The sequence below is a fragment of the Arvicanthis niloticus genome, chromosome 22, assembly GCF_011762505.2.
Source record: "Arvicanthis niloticus isolate mArvNil1 chromosome 22, mArvNil1.pat.X, whole genome shotgun sequence".
Taxonomy (NCBI): Eukaryota; Metazoa; Chordata; class Mammalia; order Rodentia; family Muridae; genus Arvicanthis; species Arvicanthis niloticus.
Window position 1 is genome coordinate 7,652,472 of NC_133429.1, and position 19,668 is coordinate 7,672,139.

Below are 19,668 nucleotides of genomic sequence, written 5' to 3' on the forward strand. Positions count from 1 at the left end.
ATCCTTACTCCTCTTTGATCTCAAAAAAAGAAAAAACAAAACAAACGCCATAGCTATTTATAATCTAGAAATCATATTCCTTGTCTATTTTTAGACACTCCTGTGTGACTCCACAAACTCAGGCTAAATCAAGTGTAATATACACTTGGAGGCTTTAGAGGACTTATATATAACTAAATAGCATCTGCCTAATATGTCCTTAAAAGCATGCTGTCCTAGATCTAGGTCTGACGCTTTCTGTCGTCTAACAGACTTACTTTAAATTGCTGGCCTTGAGCTTAATAATAGTAAAAAAAAAATCTACCTTAAAAAAACCCTCCATAACCAGCATATGTTAAGTATTCAGTATGCTGAAGATCTGACTAATGGCCAAGATCTTTTTCATAAGGACAGTACTACAAGGAATGTCAGTCATGTAACACTACCAATTATCCATTCATCAATCTACCAAAAACTCACAGAGGGCAAGAGAGGAAACCAACAACAACAGCAACCACAGTTTGCATGTTAGAAAGTTTCTATCAGTATCAGACAGGAATCTCTTTATATACACACAATAATCCTTTGATATAAGTAGTATTAAATTCCTAATAATGGACAACTGAGGCATGTAAAAGCTAGGGAAATTTCCTATTAAAGTGGCAAAGTCAGGACATTAAGCCCTGTCTACCTGGTGTAAATTCCAACCTCTTGAAGCACCACAGTAAATGGTTAATGGCTGTAACTTCTATGGAGAAGACTAGAACAGAGCGGGGGGATACAGAGGTGGGGTTAGAACTTTATATAGTATGATACTATATCATATAGCATATTTTCAGTGAAACAAATACCTGAAGTAAATAAATTCATAAAAGGAAACTGTCCTTTGGGCTCCCAGGTTTGGAGGGTCCACTCCATAGAGCCTGTTAATAAATTCATAAAAGGAAACCGTTCTCAGCTCCCAGTGTGGAGGTCCACTCCACAGAGCCTGTTGCTTTTGCTGCTGTTTAGGCACAACAGCACATCATGGCTGAAGTGTGTTGCAGGAATGATTCAGAAATGAGAAAAAGGAAGAGAATGGAAGGTACAAAGGCCCCACAGTCCTCTTCAAAAGTATGGCCCAGTATCTCAAATAATTCCCACTGAGCCCCAAACTATTAAAGGGTTCATCAAGTCCAATGGCTCTACTGGCTGAGGACAAAATCTTTCATGTGAAGGGTGGCCTTGGGGTATATTGCAGACACAGCTGAGCCACAGAAGGGCTGACTGATGTTATGCACTGACCATCCAAACATCTGTTTTAGAAGGTGACTTTAGACTCTCCTTCCAAACATCTGCATCTCAGTAAGCTTCACTCACTTGATGGAATGTAACCAGCTGTATTGGTAGCTGCAGTGGCTACCAAGTCATGCCGTTTTAGCTTGTTTATACTGCAGCTCCAGGCAGTTACCCTCTAAATAAAGTTTTACCATTCCAGTGGCTTCGATCCAAGGGGGCTCCTTCACAGGAGAGGAAGAACCAGAGAATCATACAAGGGACTTGCCTCACTCAGCTAAGTACTTCCTCACATAGCTCATTGTCCACAGTAGTAGCACAGCTTTGGCAGACTGCAGAGAAGGCTGGAAAATGAATAGAGTCAGAAAGACAAACTGGACAATGGTGAGCACTATCCCAGCATCCGTGACTTCTCTTTCTTCCAAGCTCCACATTTATAACAAGAGCAAATCTTAACAGTCTACCTTTAAAATACAATTGCTGCTCTTACAGAACACCACAGATAAATCATTATGAAGTTCTTTGGTTCACAAGAGACTGGGACGTCCAAGAGTAAGAATAGAGTGGTCAGAGCCTTCTAACCATGCAGAAACATGGCTAGGAGCTAGCAAGCATATGGGAGACAGCAGAATTGGGCAGAGCTCACTCTTTTATCAGGAGTCAACTCTTAGGACAGCTTACTCTGAAACAGAGCTTTAATTAATTCATGAGAGATAACGACAGGACCCACTCAACTCTTAAAACTCTAGTTAATAACTGTCCCAAAGTCAATTAAATTTCAATAGGAGCTTTGGCAGAAATGCTCATGCCATGGTCATACTGTCACATGTGCAAACCATCACACCTGGCATGAGCAAGAACCAAATGGAGTCTTTGTGTTGTTAAAGAAGTAATAAACACATCATTTATTTGGGCTTTGAGAAGTCAGTTATATTTGCTGTTATTTTTAGATACACTAGGAGAATACTAAAATAAATTATAACAATTACAGAATGAAGAAAAATAATATAATAAAGTTTTTCATCAGAGAAATATAAATTTCTAGAGTCACTATATCAAAAAGAAAAAACAATAATAAATTCTAGCAAGGACAAGGAAAAAGATAATTCTTGTGAATTGAGGCAACATGGACACTGCCTCAAGTGAAACAATCCAGATATCCTGAGATAGTATACGGAAGCTAAACAAGCTGGTTTCATAGTAGTATAGGATAGAACAATGGCTACCAGAAGCTAGGAAGAAGACAGAAAGAAGGGATGAAGGAAGACCGGACACAGGTCTAAAGCACAGCTACTCAGGAAGAACAGCCCAGTAGCTGGGTGCAACAGCTTGTAATCATTACTATACAGTCCATAAAGAGATAAAAGGGAACACTTAAAGAAATAGTAGATATCAGTCAGAAGTGGTAACTATGCTAGCGTGACTTTATCATGACATACTATGTAAATGTACAGTGACCATGGACTATTATTATGCCAATTTTAATGGAAAGAGGCTAGCATAAAACACTTTATAACATAAAATAGAGCCAATGGGATTAAAATATAAAAAAGACATAAAATATATAGTAAAACCATCTAAAACATACAAATGGAGTTTTAAAAGAAGATAAAACAAATCAGGGTTCACAAAGGTAAGCATTGAAACATTTTCTAAACTGACAAAAGACACCAATGCACAGGCTCAGAAAGCTGGGCATATCCATAAGGAATATAGAGTAATACACAAATCCTCAGTCACTATATTGTATAACATCAGAGAAAGGGAATATTTAAAGCCAGAAAAAAATTGTATGTTGCCCTCATAGAATTAATACTGGGAACAACAGCTTCTAGTATTTAGGGGGGAAAAATTAACGACTGTCCTATAATTATACACCACAGTGTAAAAGAAGACAGGCTCCGGTATGGAGGGATGTTTATGATCAACAAGAGCGCATCTGCTAGATGCCTGAGTACCAACTTGTAGAACTATTGGAAGGTAGGAGAAGTTTTTGGAAATAGGGCCTGGTCATAGAAGTGCTACTAAGCACCAAGGGGACACTTGTGACCCACCCTCCTCTCCTCTTCTCCCTCTTACGGTTTCCTAGACACCATGAGGTCACCGACCACTTCTGCTCTAACACAATTCCCTGCCAAGCCATCTGACATTGACCTAGGTCCAATCTATGTGGCCACATAAACCGGAACCTCTGGGACCATGAGCTCAAGTAAGACTTCTTTCTTCCCTAGCTGATCTCAGTGCTCTGTGTTACAGTGGAACTCTTCAGACGAAGGGATGAACCTGGCCCACGTCCTCCACTACAATGAACTCTAAAGTCAGGTCAGATAAAAGGAAAGTGGTCCCAAGTGGAAGACCTGACATGCAAGGAGGAATAAAGAACACAGAACTTGGTAACTATGTATAGAAGTCACCACTGCCCTTATAAATAATAAGAGGCCGCGGCGACTAGAAACATAACACACATCAGAAGGTGCTGAATCAGTGTACAATTTAAATATATATTATTACAAATAAAGGGACAAATTATTGATTAATTGAAGACTTGAATTTATAGGCACTGATAATAAACAGTGAACAGTTAAAATAATGTATACTTTCCAAAGTAGTAGAAAGATATTAATACAATTTAAATAAATAAAATCAAAATAAGATAAAGCAACAGAACAGGAATGACAAAAAGCAAACATAAAATGCAATGACTAATACAGAGCTGTTGAGATGGCTCGGCTGTTAAAAGCACTTGCTGCTTTTGCAGAGGACCAGAGTTCAATTCCCAGCACCTACATGGCAGTGCAATGAAACTGTCACATAAGAAGATTGTCAGCTACAACTGTAGAGGGACAGTTATTACCAAAACGCTGATCCCAGGAAACTGGAAAGGCTAAAAACTTACTAAGCATGAGAGGCTGCTTCTTCAGAGTATGAAGAAGAAAGGAAAGAGGAGAGGTTGGTAATAACAAAGCACTGTGCTGGGATGGTCGCCACAGCTCACTGGTGGAATGCATGCCTAGCATGTGCGAGGACATGTATTCAATCCCTAATATCAGTAAATAAATAAGGAAGAAACAACGACAACAAACCCAATAGAAAAGAATAGTAATTTTAGTTCTCAAAAGATCTTTAACAGCTAGTCAAGAGAAAAAGAGAAAAGACATAAATAAAAACTACTAGAAATAAAAAAGGGCCAGGCTGATGGTGCATTTTTTTTTCATTAATTAATTTATTTATTCACTTCACATCTTGACCTCAACCTCCCCTCCTCTCCCAGTCCCATTCTTACAAATCTCTCCCCGCATTACCCCTCCCCTTCTCCTCAGAAAAAGGAAAGCCCACCTTGGGTAGGTAGTGCACATCTTTAATCCCAACACTATACTTAGGAGGCAGAGGGACATGTGTGTTCAAGGCTAGCCTGGCCTACATAGCACATTCCAGGCCAGCTAGAGTTCCATGAGCTGAACAAGGACAACAGACATGCACGAGGAACGAGGAACGACAGCAACTGAGGAGTGCTGAGAGTGGGAGAGACAGGCTTGCCCAGAGAACGGCCCACCTGCTGGTTATCTAATACCAATGGCTATCTCTAAAGATGTACATACAAGTGACATCACACAGACTGAGGAGGTAGCACTTATGTATGTAGGAATGGATATATATGTATATATAAATATAACAACAATTAATGAAAAAGAGAGCCCATAAGGGAGGGTCTGGGAGAAACATGGAAAAGAAAAACATGATCAAAATATTTTATATGAAAAACAATTTTTCTAAATTAAAAAAAAAGGAAAAAAGAGGTTATAAATTTTGAAAGAGAAAAAACAGGTATATGATGGAGGATTTTTAGGGAGAAAAGTAAAAGTGAAGGAGAAAACAATGTAATTATAATTTTAAAATGTAGAAAAAATAATTAAAATTTTAAGATGAAAATTAAAGAAAATTAAAAAGAAAATGAAAAGGGCAAAATGAGTATAGATGATATGTATATTCAAGTCTATATATTTACATATATATATGTATATATATATACATATATATATATAATATATACACACACAAAGATCAAATGCGTTCAATTTTAAATAATAACCAAGATTATTCAGGGCAATCTTCTCACTAAAGCAGAAATTAAAATAGGTAAATAAGAAATCTTCCTAAAAGCATTCCTAATAGAAAATAAGGAATCCCTGTAGTGGCTTGAATAGGAATGGCCCCCATAGACTCATATGCTTGTTTGAATGTTTGGCCCACTATTAGGAGGTGTGGCCTTGTTGGAGTGGATGTGGCCCTGTTGGAGGAAGTGTGGGTCAGGCTTTGAGGTCTCTTATGTTCAAGCTATGTCCAGTATGGCAATCTCCTGCTGCTGCCTGCAGATCAAGAGGTTGAACTCTCAGCTCCTTCTCCAGCACTGTCCGCCTGCATGCTGCCATGTCCCACCATGGCAATAACAGACTAAACCTCTGAAACTGTAAGCCAGCCCCAATTAAAACTTTCCTTATAAAAGTTGTCGTGGTCATGGTCTCTTCACAGCAATAAAACCCTAACTAAGACAACCACCAAACAAATGGTAATCAGATCATATAATTAGCTTCTGCCCTCACAGAGTGCTGGCCCCAGAGAACCTGAACTGTTGGTTCTGATGGCTTTACAATGCAGGGGGATAGAAGTCAAGGCTTAGCAACAATGGGATTTAAGAGAGGACACAGTATTAGTAACAAGATGAAAACAAACCCAGAAACATAAAGTTCTGTATTCATCAAACAGCCTTCAATAATTAAGATAAACACATGAGACACAGTTTGATAAAAAGCCAGAGTAACATATAAAGTGTCTGAATGAAGACACTTTGAAGCATTAAGCCAACAGTTCTCTAATAAGCTACACATACAAGGGAGGGAAGAGGTAAGGCAGAAATAAACCCCCCTCCACATTTTATGGTGAGATTTCCTTGGCTCTCTAAATAAAGGGGGAGGGGTAAACTAGAAAGGAGAGACTAACTCTTGAGTAGATTTGCGGACCAAGTTTAAATTTTCCATGTGTTGCAAGAAGGCCCTGGAGTGGTATCAGTACCTCTCCTACCTCTAAGAAGTCTAAACTCTGCAGAAACACACCTTCTGTACCTCTGTATGGTTCCATACTTTTTCAAAGACTGCATGAGAAATTTCAATGTGGCTATGGGGTGTAGATGACAGTTTCCCTCTAAAGGAACAATCATTCTCCACAGCAACAATGGGATTTAAGAGAGGACACTATTTTTAACAAGATGAAAACAATCCCAGAAACATAAAGTTCTATATTCATCAAAATAGCCTTCAATAATTAAGATAAACACGAGACACGGTTTGATAAAAAGCCTTTTTCTTCAGAAGATGTCACTGAAGGAAAGTCTAAATTGTATGTTTCAGGCATAAGTAGGGAGATTACAGATGATGACAAGGTATGGAAGAAAGGGTAAAAGAAAACTGCCGGATTCATACCTTGTAAGTACTTACAATGCAGGAGGAAATCGTTACAAAAACACCTAACGTCCAATCAAGTACTGTACAATATTTAATGATGCTTCTGTAGACAAGGGTAAAAAATATGAACTGATAAGTCAATCATAAAAACACAACAGAAAAGCTCAAGAACTGCCAAGTGGAAAGATCCTTGAAGTGCCTATAGGCCTGTGTGTGTGGGAAAACACGACAAACGATGGACTGAAGTTTGGTACAGTCAGTGTATGTTCTGAGTGTGTCCCTGGACAATTCATAGCTGGAAGCCTGTTATCTAACTTACTGGTACTAAGTGGTGGCAGATCTTTAAGAGGAAGGTCCCGACGTGATGGTAGTGACAGCGGTGGTGGCTGAAGCCTTTAATCCCAGCATTCAGGAGGCACAGGCAGGTAGATTTCTGTGAGTTTGAGGCCAGCCTGGTCTACAAAGGAGTTCTAGGATGGCCACAGCCACAGAGAAACTTTCTTGGATAACTAAAAAGAAAAAAAAAAAAGAAGAGGAGGAGGAAGAAGAGGAGGAAGGGGAGGAGGAGGAGGAAGGCCCTGTTAGAAGTAACTTCTGCATGCAGTTATGTCCCTATCTGCTTTCACTCAGGTTATGACACTGGACAGGGAAAATAGACCTGTGAGGACAGCACCATGCTATTTAGAAAAACTGCAATACAAATAAATCTATCTTTATAAAGTATAGTGTCTAGTACTTTATAATAGCAATGTAAAACAGACTAAGAATGATAAACTGACAAATCAGGAAGCAAAATAACACAACAGTTTAAAAACATAAAGTCCATGTATCTAATAACAAGAAAGCTGTGATCAAGATCTTTCTATCACTGTGAGTTTTCTCATCGGCCCAAAGCTTGAAGATGGGAGAATCAGCTCATAATCAAGTAAAATTAACAACTTTCATGTGTTAGGAATTTTAAAAATAAATTTTAAATGCAAAACTTGCTAATAATGCTATTTATTTGCTGTGTATATGTGGTATATTTGTGTAAAAGTTAAAGACCAACACAGGGTGTCTTGTTCTGTTGTCTTCCACCTGAGTTTTTGAGACAAGATCTCTTTTTGAATCTATAGCTAAGGGAATGGCAGGCTGGCCATCAGTGAGTTCCACAGATTTGCCTGCCTTGCCTCATTCCTTCACTCCACAGCAATGGGGCACAGGCACATCGTATGTCTGGCTGTTAACGTGAGTGCTACAGATCTCATCTCAGGTCTTCATGATTGACAAGCTCTTTACACTCACTGGCCCACCCCCCAGCCCCTAGGTCAGTTTTTAATCAGGGTTTGTCACAGTCATACTGGGGTAGGAAAAAGCAGTTTATGAAGTAAACACCAAGCCCCACCCTAAGTAAATATCTGAAAGATGCAGGTCAGAAACTGGAGGTGTATTTTTTTTTTTTTTTTTTTGAAAACCCTCAAAAGACTAGAAGAGGGCTATCAGTGAATTTTCTGTGGTAAAAGATATGTTCTATTGTAATTAGGATAATTGTTACCTGGACATATCAATTTATCAAAACCCATCAAGTTATATATATATTTAGAATCTGAGGCTGGCAATGTGACAGCTTAGTACCCTGGGATCTTCATTTGGTTTCAGGTCATGTACACCTACCCTTCTTGTATGTACTTGGCAGCCTAGTTCCTTCAGCTTGTGGGTAGCACATATCCTTCTCCAAAGAATGCACCTCCCAATTCATCATCTTACGCTCCTAAGAATAGAATTAGTAACTGTTCTTACATTATTTTATCTTTTACGTCCACATTACGTATACACACATTTACACCCACACATTTACAGTGTGTATGCATGGTTCCTCTCTAGACTGCTATGTTCCCCACTGATAATCGTTCCATTTCCATGGGATATGGGGCAAGGTTGTTCTAACCTGGCTGCTTAGTGCTGAGTGGAGCGGGGGTTGGGTAGTTTTAGAATGGAAGGCCTGTGACATGATGACATATTTAGGCAGATCCAAACATGGATATCACACTGCTTTGATCTGCAGCTAGTTAAATGGAAACTAAGGAGGGGCTTCTCTTTTGCAGAGGGAATTGGAAACAAAAGGGAGCAGCTAGGGGAACAAGGAGCAGTTTCTAACAAGCCCCCATGATCATGGAACCATGACCTCTATAAAATAGGACCTTATAAAAGGTTTTTGTTTAAAGGGGTTTTTTTTACTATTATTTTTATGTGTATGAACGGTTCACTTGCACTTATGTGTAGCACATGTGAGCAGAGCCCTGGAAGGTCAGAAGAGGGAATCAGATCTCCATAGAACTACTTACAGAAGTCGTGTTCTGCCATGTAGGTGCTGGGAAACAAGCTGGAGTCTCTGCAAGAGCAACAAGTACTCATAACCACTGAGCCAGCTCTCCAACTCCATAGATGAAAATTATAATATTTTCATTTTATTATTATTATTGTAGTGTCTCACATCTGGGTAGGCAAGACATTCTGTCACTAACAGCTACTCCAGCCCTATGGCTTATGTATAAAACCGCATTCATGTGTAATGCACCTTCTCTGGCTGTTTGTTTCCAAACAGACACTGATGTATAGACTCTGTAGTGGACGTTATGTGTGCTTTTAAGAGCTACCCCCTACCCCACTTCTTGCTAAAACAATCCTCATAGTGCTTAGATTATTTAGTAGGAGACTGGTTTGCTTTGTGTTTTAAGAAAACGTCTTGCTATGTTGCCCTGGAAGTTGCTTGTAATTTCCCGCCTCAGCCCGAGTGCGGGGATTACAGGTGTGTATCACCTCGCCCATAGAGACTGATTTCTAGAAGGAAGTCTACCTAGTTGCCCTGACCTTTGGCCTACAGTAGTAGGTGTGAACAAAATGAAGTTAGAAGGATGCAAAAGGTAATATGCTTTGGAGTTTCTGCTAGCGATGCCCGTCCAGCCCTAGCCCAAGAGGAAAAGTGTGGCGGCCTTAGCAGGGTGAGGCGGGCCTCAGCAGGGCACACCACTTTGGTTTACCCATGATAGTAAACATGTGTAAACTGAAGTCCCCACAGGGAAAACATAGCTTGGTCTGTGTTAAAGTTTCTACAAGGCTAATTTACCAAACTGTGTGATTATGAAGAATAAACAAATTATCTTAGGGTATTTTTAGTTCTTTGAAAGTCATTCATTGCCTGCCCTGTCTGACGGAAGAGCATGATTACCACTGAAACCTTTAAAATACGTTCTTAACAGACCACCAACCTCTACCAACCCAAAAGCCAAGGATATCATATCACCAGCTACAATCTGAAACGTCTAAGGAGTTTCTCTGCTCTGCTGTAACCTGTCTACTGTAGTCCCTATCGGTGCTTGTTAAATTCCTGGATTAATGACTATTTGCTCTATAACTAATAAAACTCATGTAATTAACTTCCACTGTGAAACATGATGTTTGGGGCAACTTGAATCTGTTCCCAGGCCAAGTTACTCATATTTGGCTGCAGAATAAACTCGTTTCGCTGGGCAGTGGTGGCGCACGCCTTTAATCCCAGCACTTGGGAGGCAGAGACAGGTGGATTTCTGAGTTCGAGGCCAGCCTGGTCTACAGAGTGAGTTCCAGGACAGCCAGGGCTATACAGAGAAACCCTGTCTCGAAAAACCAACCCCCCCCCCAAAAAAAAAAAAAAGAATAAACTCGTTTCTTCCCTTTGAAGTGAGAGATGGGTTTTTTGTTCATTTGTCTGCTTTTGTTTTTTATGACAGATGTAATATTTAAAGTCCCTTGTGTCCATGTCATTTCATAATCCTTAGAGGAAAACCAAGAATACATGAGCTTCCATTATTTTTTCTTCCCCTGCCCCCTGCTTTCTTGCCTTTTTTTTTTTTTTTTTTTTTTTTGAGATAAGGTTTCTCTTTATAACCCAGGATGGCCTCAAACTCTCAAGACCCCTCTGTCTCAGCCTCTCAAATGCGAGGTCTGCAGGATGTAGTCGTACTCTCTATGAAGTAACATCAGAGAGTTAACTGGCATAGTCTGTGACTCCTTTGCTAAATAAATCTGTCTTAATTCAGAGATAGCCCAGGCCATTCTTAATACCTATTTATAGAAATCAATCGAGCAATCTATCTCTTCTCCCTCCCAACCCCCCACCCCGTCAGCCTGCTTTGTCTCTCTAGACAGCGTCACACACTCCCATGTGGGGGCACTTCTTTACTACAGCGGCGGTGGCGGCCTCTTCCTTACCGGCTGTTTCTTTTACTACATTCTCAATGACTGGCAGCCACGTGAGGCCTCCAACATTAAATACAAGGATCAGAAACTCATAGATGTGAATAGCTTTTATTGAACTATATTGTTAAAATTATTTTATTAGTTATTGCTAGTAACTCTTAAGCGTTAATACATATCGATAGTGCTTGATAAACATATATATGGTTTTATATTTGGTGGTGTCTGTGAGCACCTGGGAACATCTTGGAAAATATCCCTATTGACAAGGGAACAAGTGTATTCTTCTCTTTCTATTTTGCTTTTTGGAGACAAGAGTTTCTCTGTGTAGCCCCAATCATTCTGGAACTTGCTCTGTAGACCAGGCTGCCAGGCTGCTCTTGAACTGAGATATCTGCCTCCTGAGTACTGGGATTAAAGGTGTGCGCCACCAGCTCTTATTTTCAACAGTACAACTCCTGGTGTAAATCCACTTGGGTGTGTGTGTCTGTCTGTCTGTCTGTCTGTCTGCCTGCCTGTCTCTCTCTCTCTCTCTCTCTCTCTCTCTCTCTCTCTCTCTCTCTCTCTCTCTCTCTCTCTCTCTCTGAGTAGTGGTCATGAGCATTAAACCTAGGGCAAAAGCTCTACTACTAACCTTGCCCTGCAACTGAGAAGGAGATGATCTTACTGACCACACCACCACTAACTTTATAGTTCAATAAAACAATTATTCTGATACCTGTATCCATTTATCCCCTTTAGCAATTCCTGTATCTTATTTCCTCATGTTCAATTCAATGCAATTCCCTCCTTTCCCCTCTCCCTCTCCTCTCTCCTCTCTCCTCTCTCCTCTCTCCTCTCTCCTCTCTCCTCTCTCTCTCTCTCTCTCTCTCTCTCTCTCTCTCTCTCCTCTCTCCCTCCCTCCCTCCCTCCCCTCCCCCCTCTGGTATGTGTCTGTGTGGGGTGTCCAGGCGTGTCCATGCTTGTGTGTGCATGTACATGGTCAGGTGTCTCTCAGATCTCCTTTATTTAGTACAGCTCCCTCTGTTATGCATCTCGGCTGGCCTCAATGAGCTCCCAGAGCCCCTCCTGCCTTTGCCTCTTAGATCTGAGATTAGAGGCTTATGCCACCACATCTAGCACTTCGTTTTTTAATATAGGTTTTCTCACTGAACCTGGAGCTAATCTCTCAGTATCTGCCTGTCTCCATGCACAAGTGGTGGGGAAGCTGGAGATCAGATCTCTCTGATTGTGCAACAAGCACTTTAACTCCTGCGCCATTTCTGAAGCTCCTGCTTTTTGAAAGTCTCATGCAGCTTAGGCTGGACTCAGACTCCCTACATGGTAAGGATGGCCTTGAACTCCCCATCTTCCTGTCTCCACCTCCCAGGAGCTGGCATGTGTCACCATGCTTGGCAGTAAATTCTTGTTTTTTAAATGGCGAATATAATATGAACCCATAGGTATTTCCCTATTTAAACTTTTTTTCCACTCAAACTTCTACCATTAAATGTGTAGAAAGAGATATCTGAAAAATTTTTGAAAGAAATATCTGAATATTTACACAATATTTAAGATGTACTTTGTAGTTGACAGACTTTTTAAGCCTCTTTTATTACTATTTTGATTTGCTTGGTTTCTGTTATAAAGAGTATTTTCTTTTTAAAAAGGTCATTATTTTAAAAGCCCTAATGTTATCTAAATCTTAAGACTATTTAAAAATACAAAGAATAGGCAGTGTATATCTATAATCCAGGACTCAGATGTCTAGGGCAGGAATGTTACCACAATGTCACTCTAGTGAGACCCTATCTCAAAACAAACAAATGAACAGCCTGCCCCAGAGTGCAAAGAATAAAAAAAAAAATCCAGAGAAAAGGAAAATAAATAATTTAAGGCAATTTCTGGAACTCAAAAATATCAAAAACTGGTACACAAATAGTGGTCATCAAGCAGTTAAAAATTCAGTCAATTCCAAACAATTATAACTAATGTGGCCATAGAAGTTTAATTTAACTGCTGAAAAATACTCTAGAAATAAAATATAGAGACAGCAGATGCAAAAGAAAATGTGTTGTTAGGTTCATATTATTGATGGTAAGGTCAAAAACACTCCTTAATTCTTAATTGTTAAGAAGATAAAATTAGGTTCAAATATATTGTTAGAAATTTAAAGCAACCCCTAGTAAAGCAAAAGAAAAAATATATATAAATTGTCAATCTACTAAAAAGGTCAATAAAGAATAAAATTTACATAAAAATAAAGAGAAAAAGAAAAACATGGAAGAAATAAAGCAAATATAAAATTCTAAAGTCAGCAATAACAATAAATGTGAAGGGATCATATTTTGCTATCAAAGGTTAAGAACTCAAAGCAGGTTATTCATCTATGCTATAGAAGAGTCATTCAAGGTGAACCTGGTAGCACAGGCCTGAAATTGCAGCTACTTTGAAGGCTGAGGCAGTAGGACTCAAAGTTCAAGGCAAACCTCAGCAACTCTGAGATCCTATCTCAGAAAATTAAATTGAGGGCTGGGGATGTAGTTCAGCCATACAGCATATGGATAGCGTCCTGACAACCCCCTCCCATCCACAAAACAAAGGAAGATCAGGAGAAGGAACCAGCATTTAAGGAAAAAGGCAAAGCAAAGATAAGTCAGATAAATAAAAACAAACACTATTCAAAGCCAAAAGTACTCACATAAGGAATAAGCTACAGAAGGATTTGTAGGCCACAGTCCATAGGATGAATACATACAATCCACTGTTTGCTTTTGTATGGCCTGAAAGCCATTTTTGTATCTGTGAAGGGTTGCATAAAAATATGAATGTGAAAATATTTATGAATATGAAATGAAAATATGAAATACTCATGGTTTACAAAGCCTAAAATATTCACTGTGTAAGTCTTTAATAAAAAGTTACTATCTTTGGACATTTTGTGCAATTACAAAAGAATTAGCTAAGACTGGAAAATTCATAATTTATAGAAAGTCACAGTCAAGAAAGTGCAAGATCCAGGAACCAGAATCTGGCAAGTGCCTGCTTTCCTCCCATTAGAGAAGGTGGAAATGTAAGATTTGCACATGGGAATACTAGAGAGGAAACCCATTTTTAGTATCATAGCCCTTATGACCTAACCACCTTTTAAAGGGCACCTCTCAACACTGACACACTGAGGATTACGTGTCCATCCAACATATGAACACTACGGAGTACACTGAAACCAAAGGCTCTGCCAACATGGTCTGCACTATACACTAGATGGACAGGACTGAGATGGCCTGATCCAGAATACTACACACACTGTCACCACTTAGCATGTCACTAAGGTTTCTCTGGCATGTTGATATTGGCATGTACAACTTTTATATAATTACATTTACCAATCTTTTATTTTTGTTTTCAAGGATATACATTAGAAAGAGGCTCTCCACTTCAACAGTATTTTTTGTTTAAATGCATTACTTTTGAGTTTACATATTACATCTGCAAAAAATAAGCTTTCCCCAAGACACTATGGTGACCACGAGAAGATGATAAGACTCTAACAGCAAGACCGCAGAGCTGAGATTAGTGGAGGGAATTCCAGAAGCATTGGACAAATTGAGGAAAGAGAAGGAGGAGGATGGGCAGAAGTAGGTGACAGGGCTTTGGAAGACTTGAAACTCTTCTTGCTGGGAAGACTAAGGTGTACTCTGCTGCACCCCTGAAGAATATTCACAGCTGATGAAGTCCTACTATCTCACATCTCCACCACCCTACACTATTAGAGAACAGAGCCTGGGCAAAGAATACAACACACTGTTGTCTCTGCACAGGAACTCAACTTTTCTATGAGGTTGGATTTGGATGGAATCTTTTCCTTGTTCTCTCATTGCACTTCCTGAGATGTCAGTAGATGTTACTTTACATCTGTCTGGGAAAAGTCACTCAACAAACCTAACTATGAAACTAAGTGGACCCTGGACCTCATGCTTTTTGTAAAGGTACTCTTTTAAATATTACTATTATTTATTATTTTATAGGAGGTTGTCCATCCTCTCTCCCTTCCTCACTCTCTTCTTTCTTTCCTTTTCCTTCCTTTCTTCCTACATCATCTTGTAATGGACTACAGGTTGCCCTCTAACTTTCAACAATCCTCCTGCCTTAGCTTCCCGAGTTTTGGGATTACAGATGTGTATCATCATGTTGAGTAATGACCAGCAAAATAGAAAAACAGCAAACCTTAGACCCAAAAAAGAGAAAATCCAATTGCCTATTAGGAAAATAAGAACAGAACTAACAACTGTAGTCTTTAAAAGAACAAAAGTTGTAGGTTAGAGACATTTAAAAAATATGAATATAAAGTCAAATAATCAAACTAGAAAAGTATATCAAAGATGACCTATATGTTGCTTACTGAAATCATATACTAGAAGGAAAAATGGGTAAGTATGCAGGCACATTTATAAATTTAGTTCTTAGTACATTAGTAGATTAGTACTAACTACTTAGTAGATTAGTAGATTAAGAGGTCTTATATGTGATGACTTCAATTGTGCAATTAAGTTTAAATGGTAAAAGTAATGTATTCATTGAATTTTTAAAATTTTATTTTCTGAGATAGTCTTTAATATAGTCCAGGCTGACTTCAAAATCTCTATATAGCTGAGGGTGACCTTGAATTTCTGATTCTCTTATCCCCCAAGGGCTGGGATTATAGGCACATATCACACACCTAGCTAACAAGGTTATAACAAGGTTCTCAGTTATAACTTTCAGGTATACATCAGTATCTAAGTTTTAAATAAAGTAAGTGCCTCATTCTTAAACTCTAGATCTGTAAGGAAAATTAAATTGATATTTATCAGGTGACTACTGTGCAGTTAATATGCAATAAAGAATGCAGACCCTTCCCCATATCCTACAGTTTGTCTCTTCATTTCCTTTAGGTCTATGTTTTCACCGCTCTGCTTTTTCTCTCAATTACACCATACGCACGCACACACACACACACAGACACACACACACACAGACACACACACACACACACGGAGTCTTCTACAAGAATGGAAAATCCTCAATGGCAGAGACCTTGTTGTAGTCACTGCTGCAAATTCCTAGAAATAGAACCTTCCCACAAACAGGAAGAGCAGAGAATCAATTATTGATCTAATGAAAATGGTAGGTTCTCTTCAGGAAGGTACAATCTGCTGAATGGAAGAGAGGAGTGAATACATATTACACCTGCTATGATCTGAATGCTGCATTTCCATTCCCCCAAACTCTTATGATAAAACCTCATCTCCTATGTGATGGTATTGTGGGACAATCAAGCTAGGAGAACTCTACCCTCACCAGTGTGATTACTCCCACGACCAGACCTGTGAGAGTCTTTTCATTTTCTCCATAATCTAAGAACATATACAGCATGCATCTACGAAGTAAAACGCCCTTGCTAGGTGCTTGGACCCCAAACTTCTCAGCCTTTAGTACTGAAATATGTCTTTTATTTGTAAATTACTCAATCTAAGGTGTTCTGTTACAGCAGCCCAAACCAACTTATGATACCAAATATTCATTTACAAAAGCTGTACATCCTAAGAAAATATAAGAAGCAATGACAAGCAAATGGTATAAGAGTTCAGAAGTCTCTATCATCCTAGACCAGATAATGAAGGTTAAAAAAAAAAAAAGTGATATTTGGTTTGAGTCTTGAAGAGATAAGCAGACTTCTTGAAGCTCACAGTTTAATAGCTATTCATGGACGTGTTCTGACAAAAACTTTCCAGGAAGTTTTAACCACCTCTGTGCCCACAGAGATATCCTCCTGACCCCCCCAGTTTCCCCAGGACTAACTCACCACTAACCTGCTCTCTGTCCCTGTGTACCTGCCCACTGTGGCTAGTTCATATAAGCACAATCGTATAGTATGAAGTTTTATGACTAGCTTCTCTCAGCCAGCAAGCTTTCGTGGTTCACCTACACATTTTATAGCATCCATCAATATTTCATCCCTTCATGGCCAAGTAACTGGTGCACGGATATAAAACGTCACGAAGCTCATTGATCAGTTGATGGGCATGTGGGCTATTTTCACCTTTTGACTATGGTAACATAGCTCTTTTTGTTCTGCTCAACCCCATAACCAACTTGCCAGCACATCCATGCAAGCCATTCTCAAAGCTTGCACCTGGAAATGAACGTCTCCTAAGTGGTTTCTCCACTTCTTGTCCAGCTTCAAAGCCCGATTCAGCATGTTCTCAGAATCCCAACCAAAGAACCTTTTCTCTAACTTTTAAGATCGTGTCACTTCTCTGCTAATAATCCTGTAATCATTTCCACTCCCCTGGAGTAAAATCACAGACCTTACTGACTGCTTATAAAGCTCTCTCTATTCACCTGGCCCCGTTACAACTCTGACTTCATCACCCAGTACTTTCCCCCAGTCGTTTTGCTCCAGTCATCCTGGCTGGCCGTTCCTTCCAACGCTCTAGCACATTCTCCCCTCAGAACCCTTTCCTGGAATGTTCTTCCCTTAGATAGCTGCATCCCATCACGTCTTCAGATCTGCGGTCGCTTTCTCCATTATTTTCATATCAATCAACATTTTCCCCATGGCTCCTAGTGTTGCACCTCACTCACGCAACCTAGCTTCCGTAAGTCTTCCAGTGAGCTATGTCCCCAGCGAACCAACATTATTTTAAATTGTGTCCCCATCCCTGTTCCCGTTTACCTCGTCTTTTCTTTGCAGCACTTCTCATCTCCAAAAGGACTACATACATATTTTTCTTTCTTGGACACATGCCTGAAGAGGGCAGACTTCTCGTTCACAACTCTACCCCTCGTATCTAAAGATATGGCTGGCACATAAGCTATCAATATATGTGCTGAACTAATGCTTTCATCTCATTCCGCTGCACAATCATCTATCCTATTTTTCCAGGTACAGCTCATAAAACGTCAAGAGACCATTCCCTAGAAGGATTATACTTTTGCCTCGAAAGAAAAACTGTGCTTTATCTTGTCAACCACAAGGAGGAGTTGAGAGAGAGTTGAGCAAAGAGAAATCAGGTAATTCTTCCCCTTGCTTTTCCTCCCCTATCCTCAAGGGGGAAGAAAGCTGGATCCGGAGCTATAATAAATGAATGGTTTTTCTCCACACTATGAATTACCTAGACACACACGTCAACATTAAAGATTACAACCCTTTCGGAGGCCTAAAATATCAAGGCCGTTAAGATCTGGGGGTGACTAATTCTCCTCCTCGTTATTTCTCACAAATCAGGGAAGCAGCTCCCATCAAACACAGACACATAACTTACAGGTGAAAGCTAAAGTGTTTCAGGGTCGTCGGTACTCTCTACTACCAAGTCTGAACTATTTAATATTGACCACATCTACAACTCTTCAACGGTGTAGGCAATTGGGCCCCTGGACTAAAACCAACTCTCAGATGTGTCACTAAGGCATCGACACCCGATTCGTGGACACCGCGAACTCGCTTCGGACTCACCGCCACCTGTTGATGCCCACATTGGAAGAGCCTGCGAACCAGGGATCGAGGATGTAGACACAGCGGATGGTGTCGGCGCCCTGGATGCACTCCTTCAGGGCGGGGTTGTCGTGGAGCCGGAGTCCCTTTCGGAACCAATGCACCGCGTTCACCCCCATGTTCGGGGTGCGGCGGTCACCCCGACTTCCTCTACCGAGAGCTTCAAGGCGGGGAAGCCGGGTTCATAACCGACACCTGCGCTTCCAGGAGAACCTTCTCACCCGAGGAGTGGGGAAAGGGCTGCAGAGAGGGGCGCGGAGGCGGCGAGCGCGCAGCTGGCAGATGAATGGAGGCTGCCAAGGCGCCGGGATCCACGCGCGACGTCCTTCAGGAGCCCGCGCCCAGCGTCCGGAGGACACGCATACCTTCCAGGGCCTGAGACCCCCGGAGCGCAGGCGATCGCGCGGGGCTCGAGCCGCCACGACGGCCCGAGCTGGTCGCAGCCACCCGGGGAGGCTCGTCACGCAAACCTCGCCCAACCGAGCGGTTCGTGGAAAGACTGTGGCGCGCCCGACGCGGCTTCCACGGATGGACACGAGCTCACGCGGCCTCCACGCGATGCGGCCTGTGCGCCCCGGAGTGGGCAGCGAGCTCGGAGAGCGCGGGCTAGAGCTCCAGGCCGCGGGACTCTCGCCGTCCACCGGTCCCGAGGCTGCCCTGGTGACTCCGCCGCGTCAGCGGCCTCCGCCCCGCCCCCGGCTTCTCATTGGGCAGCGCCGGCCCCACGTGACCACCGGCACCTCACGTTTCTGAAGTGTGTTTACTACGCTGGCTCGGACCCCAGAGTGTGCCGTGGCGCTCGGTGCCTGGGGACGGTTGCGATCGCTGGGTGCTCTCGACCTGCGTTCTCCCGTGGGAGCCGGGCTCGCAGCCTCTGCGGGTCTCCTCAGCCCCAGGCCGCTCGCGGAGACCACAGGCCGCGGGGAGAGGGAGGAGGCGTAACTCTGCTCCTCCGGCCGGGAGCCGCCTCCATTGGCTAAGGCTCACGGGGACCCGGATGAGCACGGGGCTGCGGGGAGCTCGCGGGCACGCGCTCTGCTGGGCACGGCCCGCGTGCGCTCTCGCGGTGTAAGAGAAGGGCCAGGGTACGGGAGCGCGCCCAGGGCTCTTCCTATGGGCTGTGTGGAAGGTCTGAAGCCAGTTCCTTGTACCCTGAGAGTATTGCGGAGCTGGGCAAGAGGCACAGTCGGAGTCACCGCCAGCTTCAACCCGGTGTTCATCGGA

At 41.5% G+C, this 19,668-nt stretch overlaps 1 protein-coding gene across 1 annotated transcript in view; it reads right to left on the bottom strand.

The window, feature by feature from the left end:
- The window catches only part of Cry1 (cryptochrome circadian regulator 1), a 51,636-nt gene extending 32,187 nt beyond the window's left edge, over nucleotides 1-19,449 (bottom strand). The window contains exon 1 of the mRNA XM_076919803.1: nucleotides 18,406-19,449. Coding sequence (XP_076775918.1) covers nucleotides 18,406-18,563 — 158 coding nt within the window. The 5' untranslated portion in view covers nucleotides 18,564-19,449. The remainder of the gene's footprint in view (nucleotides 1-18,405) is intronic.
- Between the last annotated feature and the right edge of the window lie 219 nt (nucleotides 19,450-19,668).